This window comes from Aspergillus costaricaensis (assembly GCF_003184835.1).
Source record: "Aspergillus costaricaensis CBS 115574 unplaced genomic scaffold BO79scaffold_11, whole genome shotgun sequence".
NCBI classification, from domain to species: Eukaryota; Fungi; Ascomycota; class Eurotiomycetes; order Eurotiales; family Aspergillaceae; genus Aspergillus; species Aspergillus costaricensis.
Window position 1 is genome coordinate 815712 of NW_020291811.1, and position 19869 is coordinate 835580.

At 51.5% G+C, this 19869-nt stretch overlaps 4 protein-coding genes and 2 non-coding genes across 6 annotated transcripts; 2 read left to right on the plus strand and 4 right to left on the minus strand.

Moving 5' to 3' along the window:
• Window positions 1-1421: 1421 nt before the first annotated feature.
• BO79DRAFT_t103 lies at window positions 1422-1507 on the minus strand. The gene has a single exon. It is a non-coding gene; the product is annotated as a tRNA-Lys (tRNA).
• Window positions 1508-1773: 266 nt separating this feature from the next.
• On the minus strand, window positions 1774-1859 carry BO79DRAFT_t102. Its single transcript has one exon. It is a non-coding gene; the product is annotated as a tRNA-Lys (tRNA).
• Window positions 1860-2551: 692 nt separating this feature from the next.
• Window positions 2552-8228, plus strand: BO79DRAFT_208517 (BTB domain and ankyrin repeat protein). Its single transcript, XM_025682418.1, has 3 exons — window positions 2552-6018; window positions 6072-6189; window positions 6243-8228. Exons 1-3 carry the CDS (start codon window positions 2925-2927, stop codon window positions 7993-7995), a joined length of 4965 nt encoding a protein of 1654 aa, XP_025541178.1. The 5' UTR covers window positions 2552-2924; the 3' UTR covers window positions 7996-8228.
• A 449-nt stretch (window positions 8229-8677) lies between these two features.
• On the minus strand, window positions 8678-11065 carry BO79DRAFT_7859 (uncharacterized protein). The gene has a single exon (XM_025689742.1). The coding sequence runs from the start codon at window positions 10777-10779 to the stop codon at window positions 8773-8775; it is 2007 nt and encodes a 668-aa protein (XP_025541179.1). The 5' UTR covers window positions 10780-11065; the 3' UTR covers window positions 8678-8772.
• Window positions 11066-12001: 936 nt separating this feature from the next.
• On the minus strand, window positions 12002-14618 carry vps27 (ESCRT-0 subunit protein VPS27; the record flags this gene model as incomplete). Its single annotated transcript, XM_025680924.1, has 5 exons — window positions 14340-14618; window positions 14107-14239; window positions 13765-14046; window positions 12941-13703; window positions 12002-12876 (listed from the first exon to the last, which is right to left on the minus strand). Exons 1-5 carry the CDS (start codon window positions 14405-14407, stop codon window positions 12002-12004), a joined length of 2121 nt encoding a protein of 706 aa, XP_025541180.1. The 5' UTR covers window positions 14408-14618.
• Window positions 14619-15063: 445 nt separating this feature from the next.
• Window positions 15064-18679, plus strand: BO79DRAFT_7866 (putative ubiquitin C-terminal hydrolase). The gene is made up of 3 exons (XM_025689744.1): window positions 15064-15407; window positions 15474-15674; window positions 15765-18679. Exons 1-3 carry the CDS (start codon window positions 15165-15167, stop codon window positions 18621-18623), a joined length of 3303 nt encoding a protein of 1100 aa, XP_025541181.1. The 5' UTR covers window positions 15064-15164; the 3' UTR covers window positions 18624-18679.
• Window positions 18680-19869: the final 1190 nt, after the last annotated feature.

Below are 19869 nucleotides of genomic sequence, written 5' to 3' on the forward strand. Positions count from 1 at the left end.
CGCAGACCCCGAATCGGGGGAAAATGATAGGTGATGCATCATCCCCAGGAAAAGCGTGGGACTCTATCGGGGAAAATAAATAGTATGTTTAAATTTGGAAGTAAAGCAAGCAAGCAAGCCAATGGGAATCGGCTCTGGCGCATCTCTCAAAAGACTTGGATGTGGTTGTTTGGAGCCAGTTGGTGGTACAGCTGTATACGCTAACCTAGATTACAATAATAGGGCCTGGACACTTCATCTTTCGTACCTTTGTTTGGGCTGTTTCCTTTTGGTGGAATTGTAGCCTTGTGGCCGATTGTTGCCTACATGATGATAGATAGAATCTAGTAGTATGTGAAGACCCGTGATTGCTGAGATTACTACAGGCAGCCACAAGCATAGCTTACACACCGCCTTCAATCTCAAGGCACATCCAGCAGTAGCTTTCGTCATGCCTGAGGCATGAAGGTCTACTCTTAGATAGGGCTTGTTGAGATTCATTATCGTATCCTATTGAAATACTGCTAGAAATATTTATATGTTACCTGATAATAGGTTTCACAAATACTGAGTGCGTTATCAAATGTAGCTAATCTAGAACTACGGAACAGCTGTAAATATTCTAAATACGATGTAGAAGAAACATCATTGGTAAAAGAGACAGCGAAGCCAAAATATTTAGGAGTCCAGACCCACTGCTCATCGAGAAGTCAGCAAAGCCCTGAAAATTAGTAATTTCCAGTGATTTGAATACGCCTTCAAGCATTATCCATTAGAACATCCGCCCGGGGGCCCTGCAACAATGTGGAGACATTGACATTTCCAGCAAATGCCTACGCAAGATGTGAGTGACAACGAATGCTTGCTAGTAATTAAAGCAGAGCATGAAAACATGATGTATCCGATCATTTTGTGCATCCCTGTAAACTTATCTTGATAAGATGGATGGATATAGGGTCCACCTGACAGCAGGCACAGGGACAAGGAAGTAGGGTCATGTCAGGGTGTTCTTAGTCAGTTGGGATAGACAAAGCAATGGGTCGAGGGATAAAGGAGGATAGAAAGGGGTAATTTTAGCACAACCACTGACTGACATGGATGATGTGACAAAGAAGGATAGGACGGATGGCTATCAATGGTGCAAGGGTTTGAGTCTTGAGTAAAGACAACGAGGATGGCGACAGCATAGAATACATTTCGAGAGGTGTAATAATCATGGGCGCATGTACAACAAAAAGGAAGCAGGCAAGCGCCTAACCATACACGCCGAAGAGTAGCGAGTCCGATAAGACTGTGTGCAACAGCTTGATTGTATGTCCACCATCACAAATGATGGGCGATACTAGACAAGATTTTGAGATGGTGGTTGGTTGGTGTTGGCTGTAGAGGGAGGATATTGCCTCTTCAAAATGAGCAGAGCAGGGACAAAAAATTAAAAAGATCGCCCGATGCGAGGGTCGAACTCGCAGCCTTCGGATTACGATTAATCATAAAAGTCCGACGCTCTGACCAATTGAGCTAACCGGGCAACTTTTGATAACGTGACAGCCTATCTATCTGATTTGAATGCTTTGGAACGGTAGTGGGCTACGTTGGCCAATGTTCGACGGGTGGAGAAGTGTCCAGATCCACCTGTCAACCGCTTTTACATAGAAAGCGACAGAAGATGGCAAAAATATTATACAATTCGAGTTATCATGTTCTCCACCTTTTTCAATGGTAGCCCAACCGTGGCTGTTATCATAATGTCGGCAAAAATGGGAGACAACCATGGTCAAGGTGCGAAAAAGAAATCGCCCGATGCGAGGGTCGAACTCGCAGCCTTCGGATCACATGTGATCGTAAAAGTCCGACGCTCTGACCAATTGAGCTAACCGGGCAATTGTTGGCGGATCTTCAGATGATTTGATACCTAAACCAGGAGCCTAATCTAGGGCATAGCAATGGATAGATATGTAGCCAATTTTCTTATGCGATACGCCAGACTTATGGTATTGTGAGATCACCCCATCAGAGTAACTCTGTCGGGAAGGATGAGATTAAAGAAGAGTTACTAAATATGTAGTATGCCTATCAAGCTGCAGGCGATAGTCCTGGTGCTGTTGAGCATTAAGTGTAACCAACCGAACGACGGGGATCTACAACAGATATACTTATGGTAGTAGCACGGGGCTGTAGGGCATGAGATACACATGAATGTTGCAATGCTATTACCCCTGTTCAGTACCTGGATGTAATACCAATGATCTCACATACCAGTATCAATAGCAGAGATATTAAATCTTGTACCAGATGATGGTTACACATTTACCTCACGGCTATAGTACTTCTTAAAAAGTTCATTAATGAAATCCTCCTCGCCGTACCGTCGGGGAACATGGAGGGGAGCGCCGCTGCGATTGGCCACCGCCCGGAGAGTATTATCCACGGATCAGAAGGAAAGGCATAATCAGTCTGTGCTTCCCTGCGAACACCCTCCAGTCCATCTTACTTCCTGTCCGGCTAATGGCCTCCATCCCTCCTTGAACCCGGTCATCCGACTTGATTTCGCGGTCGCGTACCTTCCCTCCAGCTTACCCGACGCGCTGAGCCCTTCCCTCCCCCGCTGTTCACTAAGACTCCCGAGTCCAATATTCGTCCCCCGGTATAGCTACTTATCATCGCCACCGCATTTCCGCGTTCGATTGGCTTCAACTATTCTCATCGGCAAAGAGCCATCACCTACAGCGTCCCAAACTCCCATCTACGGCCCTGACATATTCCTCTCGAAAAACCTCCGATAAATTGCACCCCCGCGTTGACCATCGTCAACCCCTCCTTTTCTGTTCGGTCAGAATACTCTTGTCACCCACACTCTTGCTGGTGCGCCGCCGACCCTCCGCGGTTACAGCGACGCTCCGGTTCTGGGTTGATAAGAGTTTCTGACACACTACAACTTTGAGCACATGAGTAGCAAGCTCTGGGGTTTCTTCTTTTACGATGACGTTGAGAGCTTTCGGCGGTTCCTGGCAACGGCCACCTATACAACGGGTGGCAGCCAGCGGACGGGAACCGGAGGGGCTTCTCCCTTCAAGCCGGGAAGCCCCGGGTCCGTGATAGCCTCCTCGCCAGGTACGTCGACGAAGAGCAGGAAATTGACGGGAACCTCCCCAGGTACTCCCATACCGGATCGAGGTGGTAGCCTGCGCCCTGGCAAGACGCTATCTCGGGAGGAGCTGAATGCCCGAGATCATCATGGTCGAACCCTCCTTCATCATGTGGCGTCTTCGCCAAAAGATACTGCAATCGAATTTGCCATAGCCCTGCTCGAGATTCCCGCTCTTGATATCTATGCGCAAGACTGGGAAAGTGGTTGGACGGCTTTGCATCGAGCTCTATACGCAGGAAACGCAACGATCGCTCAGGCGTTGATGGCTCGAGATATGCGCGACGCTACAGATTTCAGCAAAGCAAGCAACCCCGGGCACCCAAGTGGAGGGTTGATCAGGATCAAGGACCGAGAGGGTTATAGTCCATTCGATGTGTATGGGGCGACGATTGCGACTCGCGATATCAAACGTATCAGCCCCCGGACGACAGCTCACGCCACTCTTCTTGCAGATATGGACAACAGCGATGCTGCTTCTGATGTGTCATCCCATGGAGAAGGCTTTGACGAGGATTCACGTAGTATGAGGATTATTGTGAAGTCCAGAACTAACTTGTCTGGTGACGAAGTGTTCACCTTTGGAAGTAACAAGAACTTGAACCTTGGAGTTGGAGATCAAGATGATCGTCAATATCCTGAAAGAATCACTCTCAAACGACCCGAGCACCTCCTACAACGCTTTTACCGTGAATTTCTGGAGCAACGGTCGAATGACGACACATTTGACCCCGATCAAGAACCCGGCTACTCAACGGACTTACCAGCATTGGTAAAGAATAAGCCCATAAAAATTCAGAACATTGTTATGTCGAAGCTTCACACAGCTATTCTCACTACTGACCCCGAGTCTAACCTCTTCCTCTGTGGTTTCGGGCCCGGCGGGCGCCTTGGTACAGGGGATGAGTCAACTCGATTTAGTTTTGTCTGCATAGACACGGGTGGACTCGCAAATAGGAGGGTGGTTTCTGTTGCCCTAGGCCAAGACCATACGCTAGCGATCACTGACCGCGGCGAAATTTTCAGCTGGGGCAGCAACAAGTTTGGCCAACTTGGCTACAGTCTCCCAAGGAGCAACAATCGGGACGACGTGCCTATACAGAATTCGCCTCGGCAAATTTTCAATCCCTTCAAGAAAGAGGTTATTCTTGGAGCAGCAGCATCGGCAATTCATTCGGTCGTCTTTAGCACTTCTGGTCTGTACACATTCGGTAAAAACGAAGGACAATTGGGGTTGGTGGACTCTGATGCTCGTTCACTCGAAATCCAAACGACGCCCCGACGGGTAGGAGCATCTCTTTTCAGCGCCCCAATACAAAGTGTATCTGCTATCGATCAGGCGACAGCACTTCTCCTCCAGAACCATGAAGTCTGGGTATTTTCGCAATACGGCTATTCGAAGCTCTTGTTTCCTTTGGATGTCAGTTCGAGGTTCATAAAGGATAGTTTTATGGCTACACGGTATGGTTCATCTGTCAATGAGATCGTTCAGGTCAAGTCGGGTGGAAATACCATCTGTGCGCTGTCCAGTTTTGGTGAAGTATATACAGTTCAGGTCAACAAGACAGAACATCCGCCAGTATCAACTTCAACGACCAACCCATCCAAAACCCGCAATTCTCTGTCCCAGCCGACTCGCGTTTGGTCCATTAAGAAAGCCCATATGGCCGCTGCAGATGTAGACGTGGGGCAGGATGGTTCGATCGTCATTTGTACCGTTTCCGGTTCGGCCTGGAGGAAGGAGAAGCGAGGGAAGACGAAGGATGGCGCATCGAAGGATTACAAGTTTGCTCGCGTACCCGGCTTATCTCGGGTTATTGGCGTATCCAGCAATGCCTTTGGGGCGTATGCAGCCGTGCAACGCGACTCAGAGGTCACGAAAGAGCAAATCAGCGTCGACCAATCTACCTTGTGGAAAGACCTCCTTCCTCTGTCTCCATTCAACTCGCTACAGGAAACCATAGACCCGCGGAGTCAGACTGATGAGAAGGATGTTCATACGGACATGGAGCCTGCCATGGCTATCAGAAGAGCCGTCATGTTGTCTTCAGAGATCGAACCATTGTTTCAAACCTCACAGTCCCGGGCACCAGCTGGGACTGTGTGGCTCAGAACGAGCCAATCTGACATACAAGTACCGGTGCATGAATTCATCCTAACAGGACGCAGCTTGGTGCTGCGAAAAGCATTCCAGGACTTCCGCGGTACGGACCACGCCTCTGTTCCTGACACTGTGACAATTCAGCGTGACGATCGGGGCCAGACGCACGTCATTATGCATGGCGTCGATGTACTCACTGTCCTAAACATTGCTTTCTTTGTATACACAGACAGCATCTTGGACGTCTGGCAGCAGGTGCGGTACTCGCCGGAGAGTGCCTCCAGATATCGCCAAGTCCGGAGCGAGGTGATGCGTATTGCTAGCCATCTGGGACTCTCGACCTTGGAGAGAGCTGCTAGGCTTATGATTGAGCCAACCAAATCTCTCAAAGTTGACATGGAGCGAGCTATCAGGGACCCGGCGTTCTTTGACAGTGCCGATGTGGTCATCGAGCTGAATGGGAGCGAAGTGAAGGCTCACAGCCAAGTCATCTGTCAGAGATGTCCCTTCTTCAATGCCCTCTTCTTTGGCCGCTCAGAGGGCATGTGGCTATTGTCACGTCGCGCAGACCCGGAACACATGGTTCACATTGACCTCAGGCACTTCGAGCCGAATGTGTTCAACTTTGTTCTTCGCTACATGTATGCCGACACCGAAGCTGAGCTCTTCGATGATGTCCGATCGAGGGATCTGGAAGATTTCATCGACTTGGTCCTCGATGTTGCATTCGTGGCCAATGAATTGATGATCGACAGATTGGCCCAGATATGTCAGAAGATGCTTGGGGTGTTTGGTAAGTTAATACTCTCTATCTCTTGATTCTTGTCGCTTATTTACGTACTCTAGTGAACACACGCAGTGTGTGCCATCTACTCAATGCCATTGCTCCGTGTTTTGTGACAGAATTCAAGGATGCTGCTTTGGAGTACATATGCTTGAATCTAGAGGACTTGCTGGCGAACAGGTAAGAGGACCCCCATTGCACAACAATGTTTGTGATTCTTACATCTTGTGCAGGCTACTGGAAGACCTCGACGACATATTACTCGGTGCTCTTGACACTGTCTGCCGCGACAACCAGATGGCTAGCTTCCCAGTTTCGCGGGGACGAAACACAGAAGAATACGTTCTCGAGAAATACCCCGAAGTAGTGTCTTTAATAGAGGAAGACAGGAAGCGGAGGATTGACTCCATGAGGATCAGGTCTCGCCTCAATCGCACCGACGCCTCCGAGGGCAAGCCACGTATGACGAGCAATGAAAAGGCAGCTGCCTCGCCATTACCGCAGAGAGTGAAGGCTACTCCAGCGAAGGATAGCTCGACTCCAGCTAGTAGCAGTCCATTGCTCAAATCGAGGCAGTCCGTGGGTGACTTGATGTTCCAGATGGATGATGAATATCTCCTGTCTCCTGGGGAATCCGGAAAAGGGAAGGGTGTCGTGCGGGAGGATAAATCACCCGCTGCAAACAAGTACAAACCGACTTTCGACTCGCCCGCTCTTGGGTCTAGCTTAGTCGACGGTGATTCGTTCGGGGGTCGAAGTTACCTGGATGATCAGATGGCCTCCTCGCGAGATCTTGCAGTTCCGGAGTCACCGAGCGAAACTCGCGCTGCCTCGCTTTACAAGAAGAGGAACGGGTCCCTGACCCCGCCAGATGCTCAACCTCCCTGGAGCTCCTCAGCTTTATCCTCGTCCAAGAAGAGTCTCAAAGATATCATGAGCGAAGCTTCGGAAAACCGGGTATCGAACCTTAGCTTGGGAATGGGGGCTCGCCGTGAGAACAACAATGCTACTTCCAAGCTATCCCAGAAGGAACGGAAGAAGATCCAGCAGCAGCAGATGCAAGACATGCTTGCTGCTCAACAAAAGGCGAAGGAAGGACCCCAGAACCCTTGGAAGCTTCCGAGCACGAGCAGTCCCGCCCCCGTCAACGAGCAGCAAGCAAGTCCGTCCGAAGGATCCGCCAGGTCTACTCCAAAGCCCTCGATGACTCTCCGTCAAACGGTTGCTGGCACCCCGCCACCTGGTACAAAACCAAAGACCACACCTATTCAAGGCCAAGGTCGCAGTACCCCCAACAAGGTCCAAACACCGTCTAAGCCTTCACTTCCAGTGCCATCAACCGCTGCACCATCTACTTCCAACCCCCCAGCAAATCCTCAACCCCCCATCCAATCCATCCGTCACATACCACGACCAGAACCCTACCAAACGAGCTTCCATACTCCATCAGCCAACTCACTTTCACTAGCCACCATCCTCATGCAACAACAAACCGAGAAAGAAGAACTGCACGAAGCCGCCACAGCGAAGCACAATCTCGAAGACATTCAACTGGAGCAACAATTCCAAGAATGGTGGGACAAAGAAAGCAGACGAGTTCAAGGACTCCCAGAGCCAGGCTCTGCCCCAGGCACTACTACCCAAGAAGCCCGAGACGGCCGAGGTAACCGTGGCCGCGGCAAAGGCCAGGGACACCAGCAGCGCAAGAGGCGCGGAAAAGGCGACGGCCCCAACGGTACCACTGACAGTTCCACTCCACAATCATCACAACCACTACCACCTTCACAACCTCCGCGGAAGGACCAGCGGCAGCAGCAGCAGCAGCAGCAGCAGAAGAAGACACCTACCGCTCCTCGGCGTGAACAACATCCACAACGGCCACAAGCTAATGGCAACCACCCAGACCCAACTAGTGGCAGCTCCCGTCGTGGCGGTAGAGGCGCTGCTCGCGGCCGAGGCAACCGAGAACGCGGGAAAGTTGCTTGAGCATACACACTCTCCTACTTGGAACATTCTACGACTCTATTTGCCATTTGAAGTAGGGATATGTTTGCATACCCCCTGCTAATATACTTTTATGTGGATCAATGATGTATTAGGGTTTTCTTATAGACAGGAAGAGCGATGAGAAGAACGAAAGAAAGAGATTTGACGAGCGGGATAGACTTGGACTTATTTTTTTTCTTATGATTTTGGGTAACTGTATGTATGTATGTGTGTATTGTATGGTTTATCTGAGAGACGAATAATGTTACTCTTACCTTTCTTTCCTTCCCATACTACTTGGGATTCAACTGGTTCATTTTCATTGTAATTCAGTTACTGTTTGATGTACGCAAACCATGTTTAATCTAGACAGGACTAAATCATACAACATAGCCTACGAAAAGCGCTAAAAGCACAGAAGGGAGTATTAACAGTGATACTAGAAAGCTGGTAGTCACTGAATTGATTACACTATTACGTAAAGAGTATCTATAATCGTAGCACACAAAATAGACAGAGAAGGAGGCTGAAAGGGTAGGGGTGTGAAGAAACAGCAGATAGAAAAATAAAGGCATAAGCAACAGCATAAAACATCCCAGGGTGATATCTCATCATGACGCCGTTTACGCAAAAGAAACAATTGACTCCCAAACGACCTTTAGCGCTACATCGAGTAGAACCGAACGCCATGGTTGCTAATTAAAAATAACCGGGAACATGAATAAATGACAGCGGTAAATAGTGAACAGAAGGTGGTAGAGGGGAGGTGTTGTACAATTAGCCGGCGGTGGCCACTTCGCGACTATCCCACATGCGACGGATCATCATCTCCGCTTCATTGGCACGAAGGGTGTCTTCGGTGATGTCCTCCGGGGCTGAACTGCCATGGACGGCTTCGTCAGATGTGGAGAGTATGCGATGGGACGGGTGTTGAGACTTGTGTCCCTGAGCCGCGTCAGATTCGTTCACAAGATCATCTGGATCTTGGAGATAGGCCTGGGAGACTGAGGTGTGCATGTCGTGATCCCTCTTGCCGATGAGCTGTCTGGGCTCTGGGCTAGCGCTATGGCGACCTGTGCCTTCTTGTAGGAGGGTCAGTGCTGGTGCTGACTTGATCGGCTTGCCAAGTGATGCGCGTTGTGTCACGCTGGAGCTGGCAGCACCACCTTTGAGATCAGTAAGGATCATGTTCAACCGGTTGAAGCTGTCACCCGTGGGAGACTGGAACCTTCGAACGACTGTGAGTTCCAACGCTGTCTTCTCGTACGCTTTGCGGATATGCTTGACTTCATTGTCGTGCACGGCCCCACCTGTGCGGGAAGGCCCGTTGACAAGGGCCCTGCCGGGTTCAAATGGGCCAGCGCTCGGCCGAGCGTGGGTCACAGCAATGAATGCGGGATCTATGGCTGATGGGGAGACCGTTGCAGTTACGCCATGACCGTCAGGCGGCGACGTGTTGAGTGCCGCCGTGCGTTGCAACCAAAGTTTTTGCTGCGTACGGGAATGCGGCTCGGCACCGAGAGGCCTTGAAGGTGGAGAGGCTCGTGGCTTTCTGGAGCTGGTACCGCGAGGGGATGGTGGTGTCTGTGGGTGATAATGTGGTAGAAAGGACGATGGAGTATTCGGGTCGGAGTCGGTACGAGAAAACGCATGTGGTCCAGTCTTGTTATTAATGATGAACTTCGACACGCCGCCTTCAATGGAAGACGAGGTCGCCTGGGCCTGAGTACCCGGAGTATGCGCCAATGTATTGTGGGACGAAGACAGGGGACGTCGTGCACCATCAGGCCCGGAGGCCAAGTTGGTCAGAGATGCATTGCGCGAGAGCGATTCCACGGCGGTCGGCTTCACCGTGGCGGAGATGGAAGACATGGCGGGCGGTGCTTTGGCGGAATGGGACGGGCTGAGCAGGCGAGCGGCAATATCGGGATGGTCGAGAGCGCGGCCCGCTTCTTCGTGTCTTTCCTCAGAATCAGAACGCTGTTGTGGAGTGTTATCGTCGTCGTCGTCTTGATCGTCGTCGTCGGATAGGTGGTCTTCGCCGAAACTCTTGCTGGTTGACTCTGGAAGACTGGTTGCTCGAGGGAATTGTGGGTAGGAGCGTTTGACGAAAGTAAGGGGGTCCACCAGCACGGCAGGATTCTCCACACTCTCCTTCGACTGTGCGACCGAGCTGCGCCGGGTACTTTCAGGTGACTGAGTGGTATCTTCCCAGTCAGCGTCGTCGTTGTCGGAATCTGCCAGCTCAAAGCCCACGGTCTTCTTCTTTCCGGAGCTCGAGTGAGGACGGTCGGTGACCAAAGCTTTCTTCCCCAAAACACCCGAAGTATTGCGTCGGAGAGCCGGGCTCGAGTAATTCTTTTTCATCGAACCGGTGCTGCGGTGTGGTTCGTCCAACACCCCATCCCAGCGGACGTGATGCCCCCGGGGGCTTGCAGCGGGTGTTGCGGGTGCGGACTTCTTGCGCTGATGCACGCGAGCGGGACCTTCCGTCGTCGTTGTAGTAGTACCGATCTGGTGGGAGGACTGGTGTCTTTGTAGCTTGTTCAGGTTCTTTCCGAAGGAAGGATTGCGGTGATGATTGCGATGACCACCGCCGACCAAATGGGGGCGATGAGGGCGATGAGGAAGCTTCTGAGGGTTCGAGGAGTGAGAGTGAGAGAGCTCGCCTTGGGAGATGGTGGTAGTTGAAGAGGAAGAGCGCGTGACGACCGCGTGAGAGGAAACAGCGCGGCGGCCCAGCCCCGGGCGCTTAACTGGGGAGGAAGTGTTGGAGGTCGGCATGGCGGGAATAAGAAATCACAGGCAAGGCGAGTAATACCAAAAAAGCAAGGGCGTCCCGATTGAGAGGGGAAAGGGCACACCGACGAGAGAGGAGAGATGGGGGGGTAATCAGCGCCGGATCGGGCGAGGAGCAGCACGTCGGAGGAATAGAGCGATCAAAGCGATTGGTAGGACTTTCTGCAGTATTAAAGGACCAGCCCAGGAAAGGCAGTTAAGTAAGTAACTTAGTCACTGGGTCTCACAACAGCAGGATCCAGAAAGAGAGCTGCAGATAATTAAGTAGGGAAAAGCAAAGAGCGATTGTCTTTCCAGCAGAGATGTGAAAATGCTGGGAAAGCGTGGGGGAAGAAGCAATTGGTGGCTGACGCGAGATGCGTTACACCAGTAAAAGTAAAAGTAACGTAGTAGTTCCGGGAACAAGGAAGCTGAAGAAAAGACGGAGATGTGGAGGGGAGGGAGTTTCGGGTAAAATCAGAAAGAGGGAGAGAAAGTAGTGTTAAGTTAGGGGAGATCGTGAGGGAGAAAGGAGAGAGAGAGAGAGAGAGAGAGAGAGAGAGATGTAGTGGATGTAGACTATGTATATAAAGTATGGATGGAAACGAGCAAAGGAAAAGACACACTGGGAAGTAAGTAGTAGTCTATGACATTGAGGAGTAGTGGCAGGAGACAATCAAAACTCCCCCCAGATCGAGGAGAAGGAAGAGGGAAAGATGATGGAAGATTGAGGATTGAAGATTGAAGATCGAAGATGGAATCCGGAATGGAAAACGAATGAATGACTGAATAATACTTACCTTTCCCCGTTCCCGTTTCCATACCGAGTCCAGACCGAGTATCCATTATTGCTGTATTTTTCCATTTTCCATTTGCCACTGAGACCGGCGATCGCCAGCAACTTAGTACTTCACGAGGCATTTCCCCATCCCCATCTAGCTCTTTTTGGGTTCTTATCTTCCTTCCATTGAATCTTCCGGATAATTCCCCCCTACACGATATACGTACTTTTGCCACCTCTACAACTAATTTTACACTAATGGTCTCCGAAGTAGCCTTCCATCCACAGGATTTGTGACATCTGTACATACAATTTCGTGGCTTGCAAACAACCAATGTTTTGGTATCACGGTGACAAAAGACTAGAGAGTATAAGCAACAAAAACAAGCATCGGAATGCGCCCCTCTCCCCCTCATTTCCACACCCCCCGCTGCATACCCCTTGCTTCTACAGCTCAATCAGACTTTCTTCGACCGGCGGCCGAGACGGCGTGGGCTGTTGATACGGTGCATGAGCCGGCGTTACACCCACGGGAGAGACATCCCCCACAGCCTGGCCAGGATGTACCGGCGCGCCTTGAGGGTATGCCGGGTAGGGGTTCCCCTGAGGAGGCTGCGGAGCATAAAATAATGCAGCAGACGGGTCCGTTGGCTGCCGCTGAAGCCCGTAACCTGAAGCCGGTCCTTGGTCGGCCGGGAGATCTGGGGCTGACGGTGCCGACGGTGCCGACGGTTGATACAGTGTCTCCCGCTGCATCACCGGTGAGCCCTGATAAGGCATGTCTGGCTCCATTGGTCGGGCATGCTGTGCCGGTTTGACATCGGGTTCCACGTGTGGTGGAGAGGTGTAGAACTGCGTCGCACCGGCCGGCCCCGCATAAGCCGAAGGGTTGCTGGGGTAAGCCATACTGGCGCTCGACGGTTGTGGAGAGGCAACAGCATGAGCACTGCCGTTCCAGGGTACGCTGGGTGAGATGGGCTGTGATGGATGCGCGTAGACACTAGGGCTCATGGTACCACTACGTGTACCAACTCTCTCATGCAGCTCCCTTTCGGGTTGAGGCTGCGGGTAAGGCGCTGCCGGAGCCTGGTGACTCTCGGCGATCGGATTTCCATAGTAGAAGCTTTCGGTTCCAGTCTTCCCATCAGGCGCCTGGGCGGGCATGGGCGGGTAGATGTTGGGGTATGGCGATCCGCCGGGGACCGGGCTGTACCCTAGAGAATGTTGTGCGTAAGCGCTGGATAGACGTTCCTCAAGCATGCGATCATAGTATCGGACCACCGTCGAGAGTTTGGCGTGTAGGTCAAGGAGAGTGTCTGTATCTCATATGTTAGCCATCAAGACTCTTTCACCCAGTATTGAATGAAAACCATGGTAATGGCTTACCATGTTTGCTCATGGTCTCCCCATAGCTCCGTGCCAATTTGGGGCGGAGCGCGCCAATACTTTCGTAGAGTTCCTGGATCTGAGGTTCGCGGAGTATGGTGCCCGGAGGCTGGTGTTGTAGTCGGTCGACCAGAGCGGCGAAAAGATGAATGTTCTCTACCTCGACTGGGCTGAGTTCGTAGGAGTTCTTTGGCAACGGGGTTGCACTTGGTGTCTGGCGAGACTGTGTGTCTGCAGACGATGTGTTCTTCAAAGCGGCCGCATGCTTCTGCTTGTGCTCCTCCATGTCACGCAGAGACGCTTCGATGGCAGCCTTCAGATCCGCATCCTCCTCTTCTATGGCAGGTTGAGCAGGTGCTCTGGGTGGCTGTTGGACCGTACTTTGTGGAACATAACCACTTGAGCCTTTGTTCTGCGCCTCCTCTAAACTCATCTGTAGCGCCCGGCGCAGATCATCATCGAACCCCCCTTCAGCTCTACCTCCACGAGGCTCCATCACACTGGATTTGGTTATAGAGTTGTTCTTGAATGATGCTCGGTCTGAAAGACCGCTGGGAGCAAGGGCTTTGGAAGTCAACTTGGCATAACAGCCGTCGTCCACTCGAACAGGCTGCAGGATTCCGAGATGAGGTAGGGGGAGGGTTTTGCTGGAGCATTGCGCATCGAAGACACTTCCGCAGTTGCGACAGTGGTGTTTGCGGTTCATGAAGCTGAAGGGAGTACGGCAGCGCATGCAGACATCGGAGTCGATCCACTCAGGAGGCTTGCGCAATTCGAATATTAGCATCCAGGAAGGGAAAGGTACTGCAGCAGAAGCAACTCACCGCACTGCTTTCCAACATGCTTCCGCTAATCTGGGTCTTGGGAGGGAATCGAAAGCCTTCGTCTTGCAGCCTCCGGTATGTTTCGCCGACGTAGCTCAGGTCCATACGGCCCTGGGCTGCCATCGCCCAGTCCTGAATCAATTCTAGCATCTTGGCCTTCACGTCGAAATTTAGCGGAGCACCCTCGGTCTTGAGAAGCGAAACAAGATTATCCATGAACTCGCGCGACGCAATTTCCGCCAAGAAGTGAGTACCGCCATTCTTCACGCATGTGTCTGTTAACTGCATGGTGAACCACCCGTCAGCATGGAATTATCGTTGCAACGAAGTCAGATAGCCAACCTTCAATGTCGCCAGCTGTATGTTTGGGTTTTTGTTTTCTAACCGGCGTTTCAAGCATCTCATAGCATCTTTGGGCTGGACACCCTTCGATCGGATAAGGTCGGAAATCTCTAAGTTGAGCGCAATGTCCTCTCTGCGCCAGTTGTTAGAAGTCAGTTGGTGGTTGACTGGATGGGGGCCGTTCACAGGCCGATCACCGTCGAAATAAGACATGGGAAGAGAAGGAGACATACAGGGAAGATGCGGTGGCCTTCTCCACCTGATCCTCGATCGGTGACGTTGAAGAGAACCACCCCGCCATGTTGACAGTGCGCAATGGATGATAATCTGACGATGGCGGAGCCCAGGATCGCTATGACGTTGGGTAGCAGCGACAAGGGGAAGGGAGGGGCTGCTGGGTACAGTCCTAGTCGGTAGAGTAGAGGGAGAGGTGAAACTAAAGAGATGACCAGAACACGACCCGGGTTGCTTCAGGAACAGACCAGAGTTGGAAAGTCAAGGGCGAAAGAAGGGGAGTCGACAGCAAGCTCCAGGCAGATCGAAGCGATAACAGTAACGAGCAATGATGGCGGGAGGTACCATCTTACCTAATGCAGTAGGCAACAATGTGGCCCCGCCATTGGTCGGGCATCATGAGTCAGCGGGCGGCCCCAGGCAGCCAGGGTCAAGCAGTGGCGTCATAGGCCGGGCGGTGAGTAACACCACCATGACGATACCGGCGCATTACATACCGACTTACCCCAGAAACATTCATCCCAATTCATCCAGTTCCATCCCGCAACGTTGGCTGCCTATTTGGCCTGGCAGTTGTCCGATTCTCTCCTCGTTGAGGTCCTGCGCTCTCTCTTTCTTGCATGTTTCATCCAACTCTCTCTGCTCGGGCCTGTCTGTCATTGCGGTCGCCATCGGTCTTTTCCTCTCCGACTTCCCCGTCATCCTTCTAGCCAGTCCCCTTCGATTTCCGAACCCGAGTTTAACCAGATTGCCCCTCGCCGCGTGTCCTACGAAGCCGTCCTCCAGGTCATGTGCTGGGATTCGGCTTTCCTCGCTGTGATATAATGTCCCCAGATGCAGCGGCCCTACCCTCTCCTCCAGACTTTGCACCGTGGGATAACGCTCCCCGCCGCCCTCAGTCCCTCGGTGGTATGCAGCCGGGCGGGAAGTCAATCGCCGATGGACTAGGATCGTATCAGGCCAACAACAGTTATGCGTCCCCCGCCGGGTCTCAACCAGCTCGATTCCCCAATATAAAGGATCTCCAAGATGAAGCAGCAGCACTTGATCTAAACGACAACACGTCGGTTGGTTCCCATTCCCTATGCGCTTAACGGGTGACGTTGCGGATGACTGACCCGCTTTCCGTACAGCTAAGCGTTCTGCTGGAGCGAGCGCAAGTGGCCATAGATCGAGCCCGTGAGCTTGCCGACACCGATCAACTGGATCGGGCTTATGTGCATTACCTGCGAGCGTCGGAGATCACCATAAATCTAATACCTAATCACCCTGACTACCGAGCCACTGCCAGCCAACGTCCAGGATGGTACAAACGATTCGGGGAGTTGATGATGGTATGCCGTGGCTTCCCAAAGCACATCCAGTGCTGTGACAAGTCGTGATGTCTAATATTCGTACAATGGTGGCTAATCTGATGGTGACAGGCTGTGCGGATGAAGCAAGGGACAATGGATGATATCAAACAACAAATACTGGAGAACAATTTGCTGAGCAACGTGCAGCCTGGTGGGGTGTCTCGGTCGAACCCTTCACGACCAAGATCACAAGTGGTGTCTCTTGGACTTGGGCAGAGTCCGGGCCCAAGAGGTCGCCCTATCGACGCTGGCAACAATTCTTTGCGGATGCCTAGCCCCACGCAATTCCAACGATCGCCCGAAGCAAATGTGAAGATGAATCGTTTTTCGAGTCCTGCTGGGGATGCACTTGCTGAGAGATTCGCAAAACTAAAAATGTCGCCGCCTACTCCATCTGATGTAGGTTCTATGTCCAATGGCCAAAACGGTACTACCTCAACCCCCCCGGCTCAGGATCTCCCTTCTCGACCATCGTCCCAAATGTCTCAAGGGGTACCTCCGCGGCGGCCTCTAGGGCCCCGTAGTATGGGCTCCTCCCATAGCGTACCTACTATACCCCCGAAAGTGCCCCTTAATACATCTCTTCCTCGCGCTCCCGATCCAACTTACAGCCCGATCTGGACAGTGCCTTCACAAGGACCCTCAAACCCACCCAGGACCTCAGTTGAAAGCTCTCGTCCCGTCAATCCACGGTATTCTCAAATTACGTCATCTTCTCGCAGCAGTCTTAGCCATGATGGCTTCGACGACAATCCTTACAGGTCGCAAACCCCGAACGGTGTACATCAGGCGAAGGAGGTAAAAAGCAGTAGTGCAGATCTCCCCCACAGCACCACAATTGAGCCCCAGAAGCTGCTGGAGTATATGCGCAAATACAACATTCTATTGATTGACGTGCGTTTCCGGGACCAGTACGATAGTGGCCACATCTATGCCTCCTCGATCCTTTGCATTGAGCCGGTGGCATTAAAGGAGAATGTGTCAGCGGAGGAGCTCGAAGAGCGCCTGGTGGTGTCGCCGGAACATGAGCAGTCATTATTCGAGCGGCGCAACGAGTATGACATGGTCGTCTATTATGACCAGGGAACGGCATCAGTCAGCTATCTAGCCGGATCTCCTGTAGGCACTACGGCTCCTCATCTTCGAGCCCTGTATGACACGCTTTACGAGTTCAACGCATATAAGCCATTGAAAGATGGACGACCTCCTGCACTACTGCTTGGCGGCCTTGACGCATGGATCGATCTAGTTGGCCAGCAGTCTCTTGCTACATCCTCCACTGCTGCTGTGATGGGATCTTTGCAAGCAAAGAGGCCGGTCAGAAGGCCAGGGCGACCGCTAGGAAGAGTGCCTACTATCGTCAGTGCCAATTCTAGCTTGGAAGTGAGGAAGAGAAGATTGCGCGAATATAAGCCACTGAATCCTCAAGAGCTCACAGAGTGGATGGAAAAGTCTAAGACGGAAGAAATCGACCCCGGGACCTATGTCGAGGAGGAGGCACTCACGGAAGAACCGGAAGGTGCTGAAGAGCCACCTGTCTCTCCCTTTGTGCACACATATGAGGATTTCCTGCGGCGCTTCCCGGAACCACATGCAATCCAGCAGTCAATGGTGACGCCGCATGTTCGGCCAGCGGGGACACCGGCACCCAACTATGCTGCACCTGTTCCTGTTGCTCCATCAAGGCCTCCGCCTGCAGTCCCACGGCCCAGTTATAGTGGCGTTTCAGACGGCCGGCAAATACAACCTACGTTGGAGCGACAGAACTCTGCCACCAAAACAGCTCTCTACACACCAAGTTCGATGCTTAACCGCCTGAAGCTCCCACGGACTGGCTTGACTAATTTTGGCGTGACCTGTTACATGAACTCTACCCTTCAGTGTTTGAGCGCCACAGTGGTGTTGAGCAAGTTCTTCATCGACAATCGGTTTCGGTACTATGTACAAAAGAACTGGAAGGGCTCCCAAGGCGTTATGCCGGGGCTTTTCGCGAATCTGATCCGGTCACTCTGGAAGAACGACGTGGAAGTGATCATGCCGACATCCTTTCGGAATTTCTGCGGACGGCTGAATCAAGAATGGGCTATCGATCGCCAGCAGGATGCCAAGGAATTTTTTGACTTTGTCGTCGACTGTTTGCACGAGGACCTCAACATTAATTGGCAGCGGACGCCTCTCAGACCCTTGACATTCGAGGAGGAGATGCAGCGCGAAAGAATGCCCGTTCCCAAGGTTTCCAAAATTGAGTGGGATCGCTATTGTCATCGCGAAGAGTCGTTCATTTCATCGCTTTTTGCAGGCCAGCACGCGAGCCGGCTACGCTGCACCACCTGTAAGCGGACATCAACCACGTATGAGGCATTCTACAGCATCAGTGTCGAAATTCCACCGTCGGGCACGGGCGACATTTACCAATGCCTTCGCAGTTATTGCCAAGAGGAGATGCTGAGTGGGGATGAGGTGTGGAAATGTCCGTACTGCAAGTGCGAACGAGTGGCCACCAAACAGATCATTATCACGCGGGCGCCGCAGATCTTGGTCGTCCACTTCAAGCGGTTCTCGGCGTCGAAGACCCAGACTGCACGGAAGATCCATACGCCTATCGACTTCCCTTTGCACGGACTCCGGATGGATGACTTTGTCTTCTCGGCATATAATCAGGGGCAGACCAACGGTTTACCCCACGACCCGATCGCGGCCACGGTGCCTCCGTTCACGTACGATGCGTACGGAGTCTTGCGGCATATCGGGTCCTCGATGGGCAGCGGACATTACATCTCTCTGGTGCGAGATGCGCAGCGACAATGCTGGCGACGGTTTGATGACGAGCGGGTGACCGATTTCAACCCGCGTGATCTGCGATCGAAAGACCGGCTGCAGAACGAACAAGCCTATATTGTCTTCTACGAGCGGGTGCCCGCCAAGTAAAGGGGCAGAGAGACGGGGTGGACGTCTTCCTTATATAACGGTCTCATTTTCTTTTCCTTCTACTTTGTTCATCCCCTCACGGCCCGCCTCTGTCTAGTGGTTAGGGAACGGACTATGATGTAGCGTTGATTCCGCTTTGGCATGGGTAAGAGTTGCACTGGGACAGGTGACGTCTTCTCATATACCCGGGGTTTCTTTTCTTTCTGATCATATTTTTGCGATTGCAATGGGAGACGATGACACGGACTTGCATGAGGGATGAATTTGATTTCCAGCATGGAACGAACTTACTTATATATCCTTTGCTATTTTGTTTCTTTATTTGCATCATCAACCATACCTATTTGAGCAAGACATGTTGACATGGAATGGGCTGGCTGGCTGGGCCATTGATTTATTTCCACCATTGATTTACCTATTTCACTTAGGTTTCCTAAAGCGATATGGGATGTATAGATATTTAGTTTTCAACTACTTGCACAAGATAGACAGCATTGGATCCTTCTTGGCCACTATGTGATGATGAACATTCTAGAACCCCACACAATATAGCCGAATCATATAGATAGAAGTTCCCTATCTCGTAGATATCCACTACGGAGGACACGGAAGATACTCTAGTACATATGAATATTCTCCCAAGGAGGAGTAACATTCCGCGCGGGAAGGAAAGGCGGGGAAAGAATGAGTGACCAACTGGGGCAGTTAATCCCGACGGCGCTACCCGACCAGATCCCCCTCCCCGAGGTTACGGCTATCGAGGGATCGCAGGGTCGGGATTTACGTAGGTACGTAGTAGATGGGCGGAATTACGGAATTTGGTTTCAGAGTATGATATTATTGAATTTTATGATCATTACATAGGTGACTAGTTACTACCATGTATTTACTACACCATATAGAGCTTGATTGTATATACTATGAATGATATTATTCTACGAATACGTATGAAGTAATAAATAGCGGATTATCAAAGTATCGCGGAATTGTAAAATACCATCTACAAGTGTGAATTTTTACTGGGAATGGCTGTCACACCACAATAAGGTGGTGGAGGGTGGTGGAGCAAACGGTAGGCAAAGTCAGTCACCGAAAAAGGTCAACCAAATTACGTTTGTTGTGTAACTTCTCCCCCCCGCGGAGGTTATTCCGAGGCTTTGATTTTCAGTGGAGCGCGATAGGTTAATCTTCTTTTTTTCTAGAATAATTGGAAAAGAATCGATGACAACCATCTGATAACGGAGGA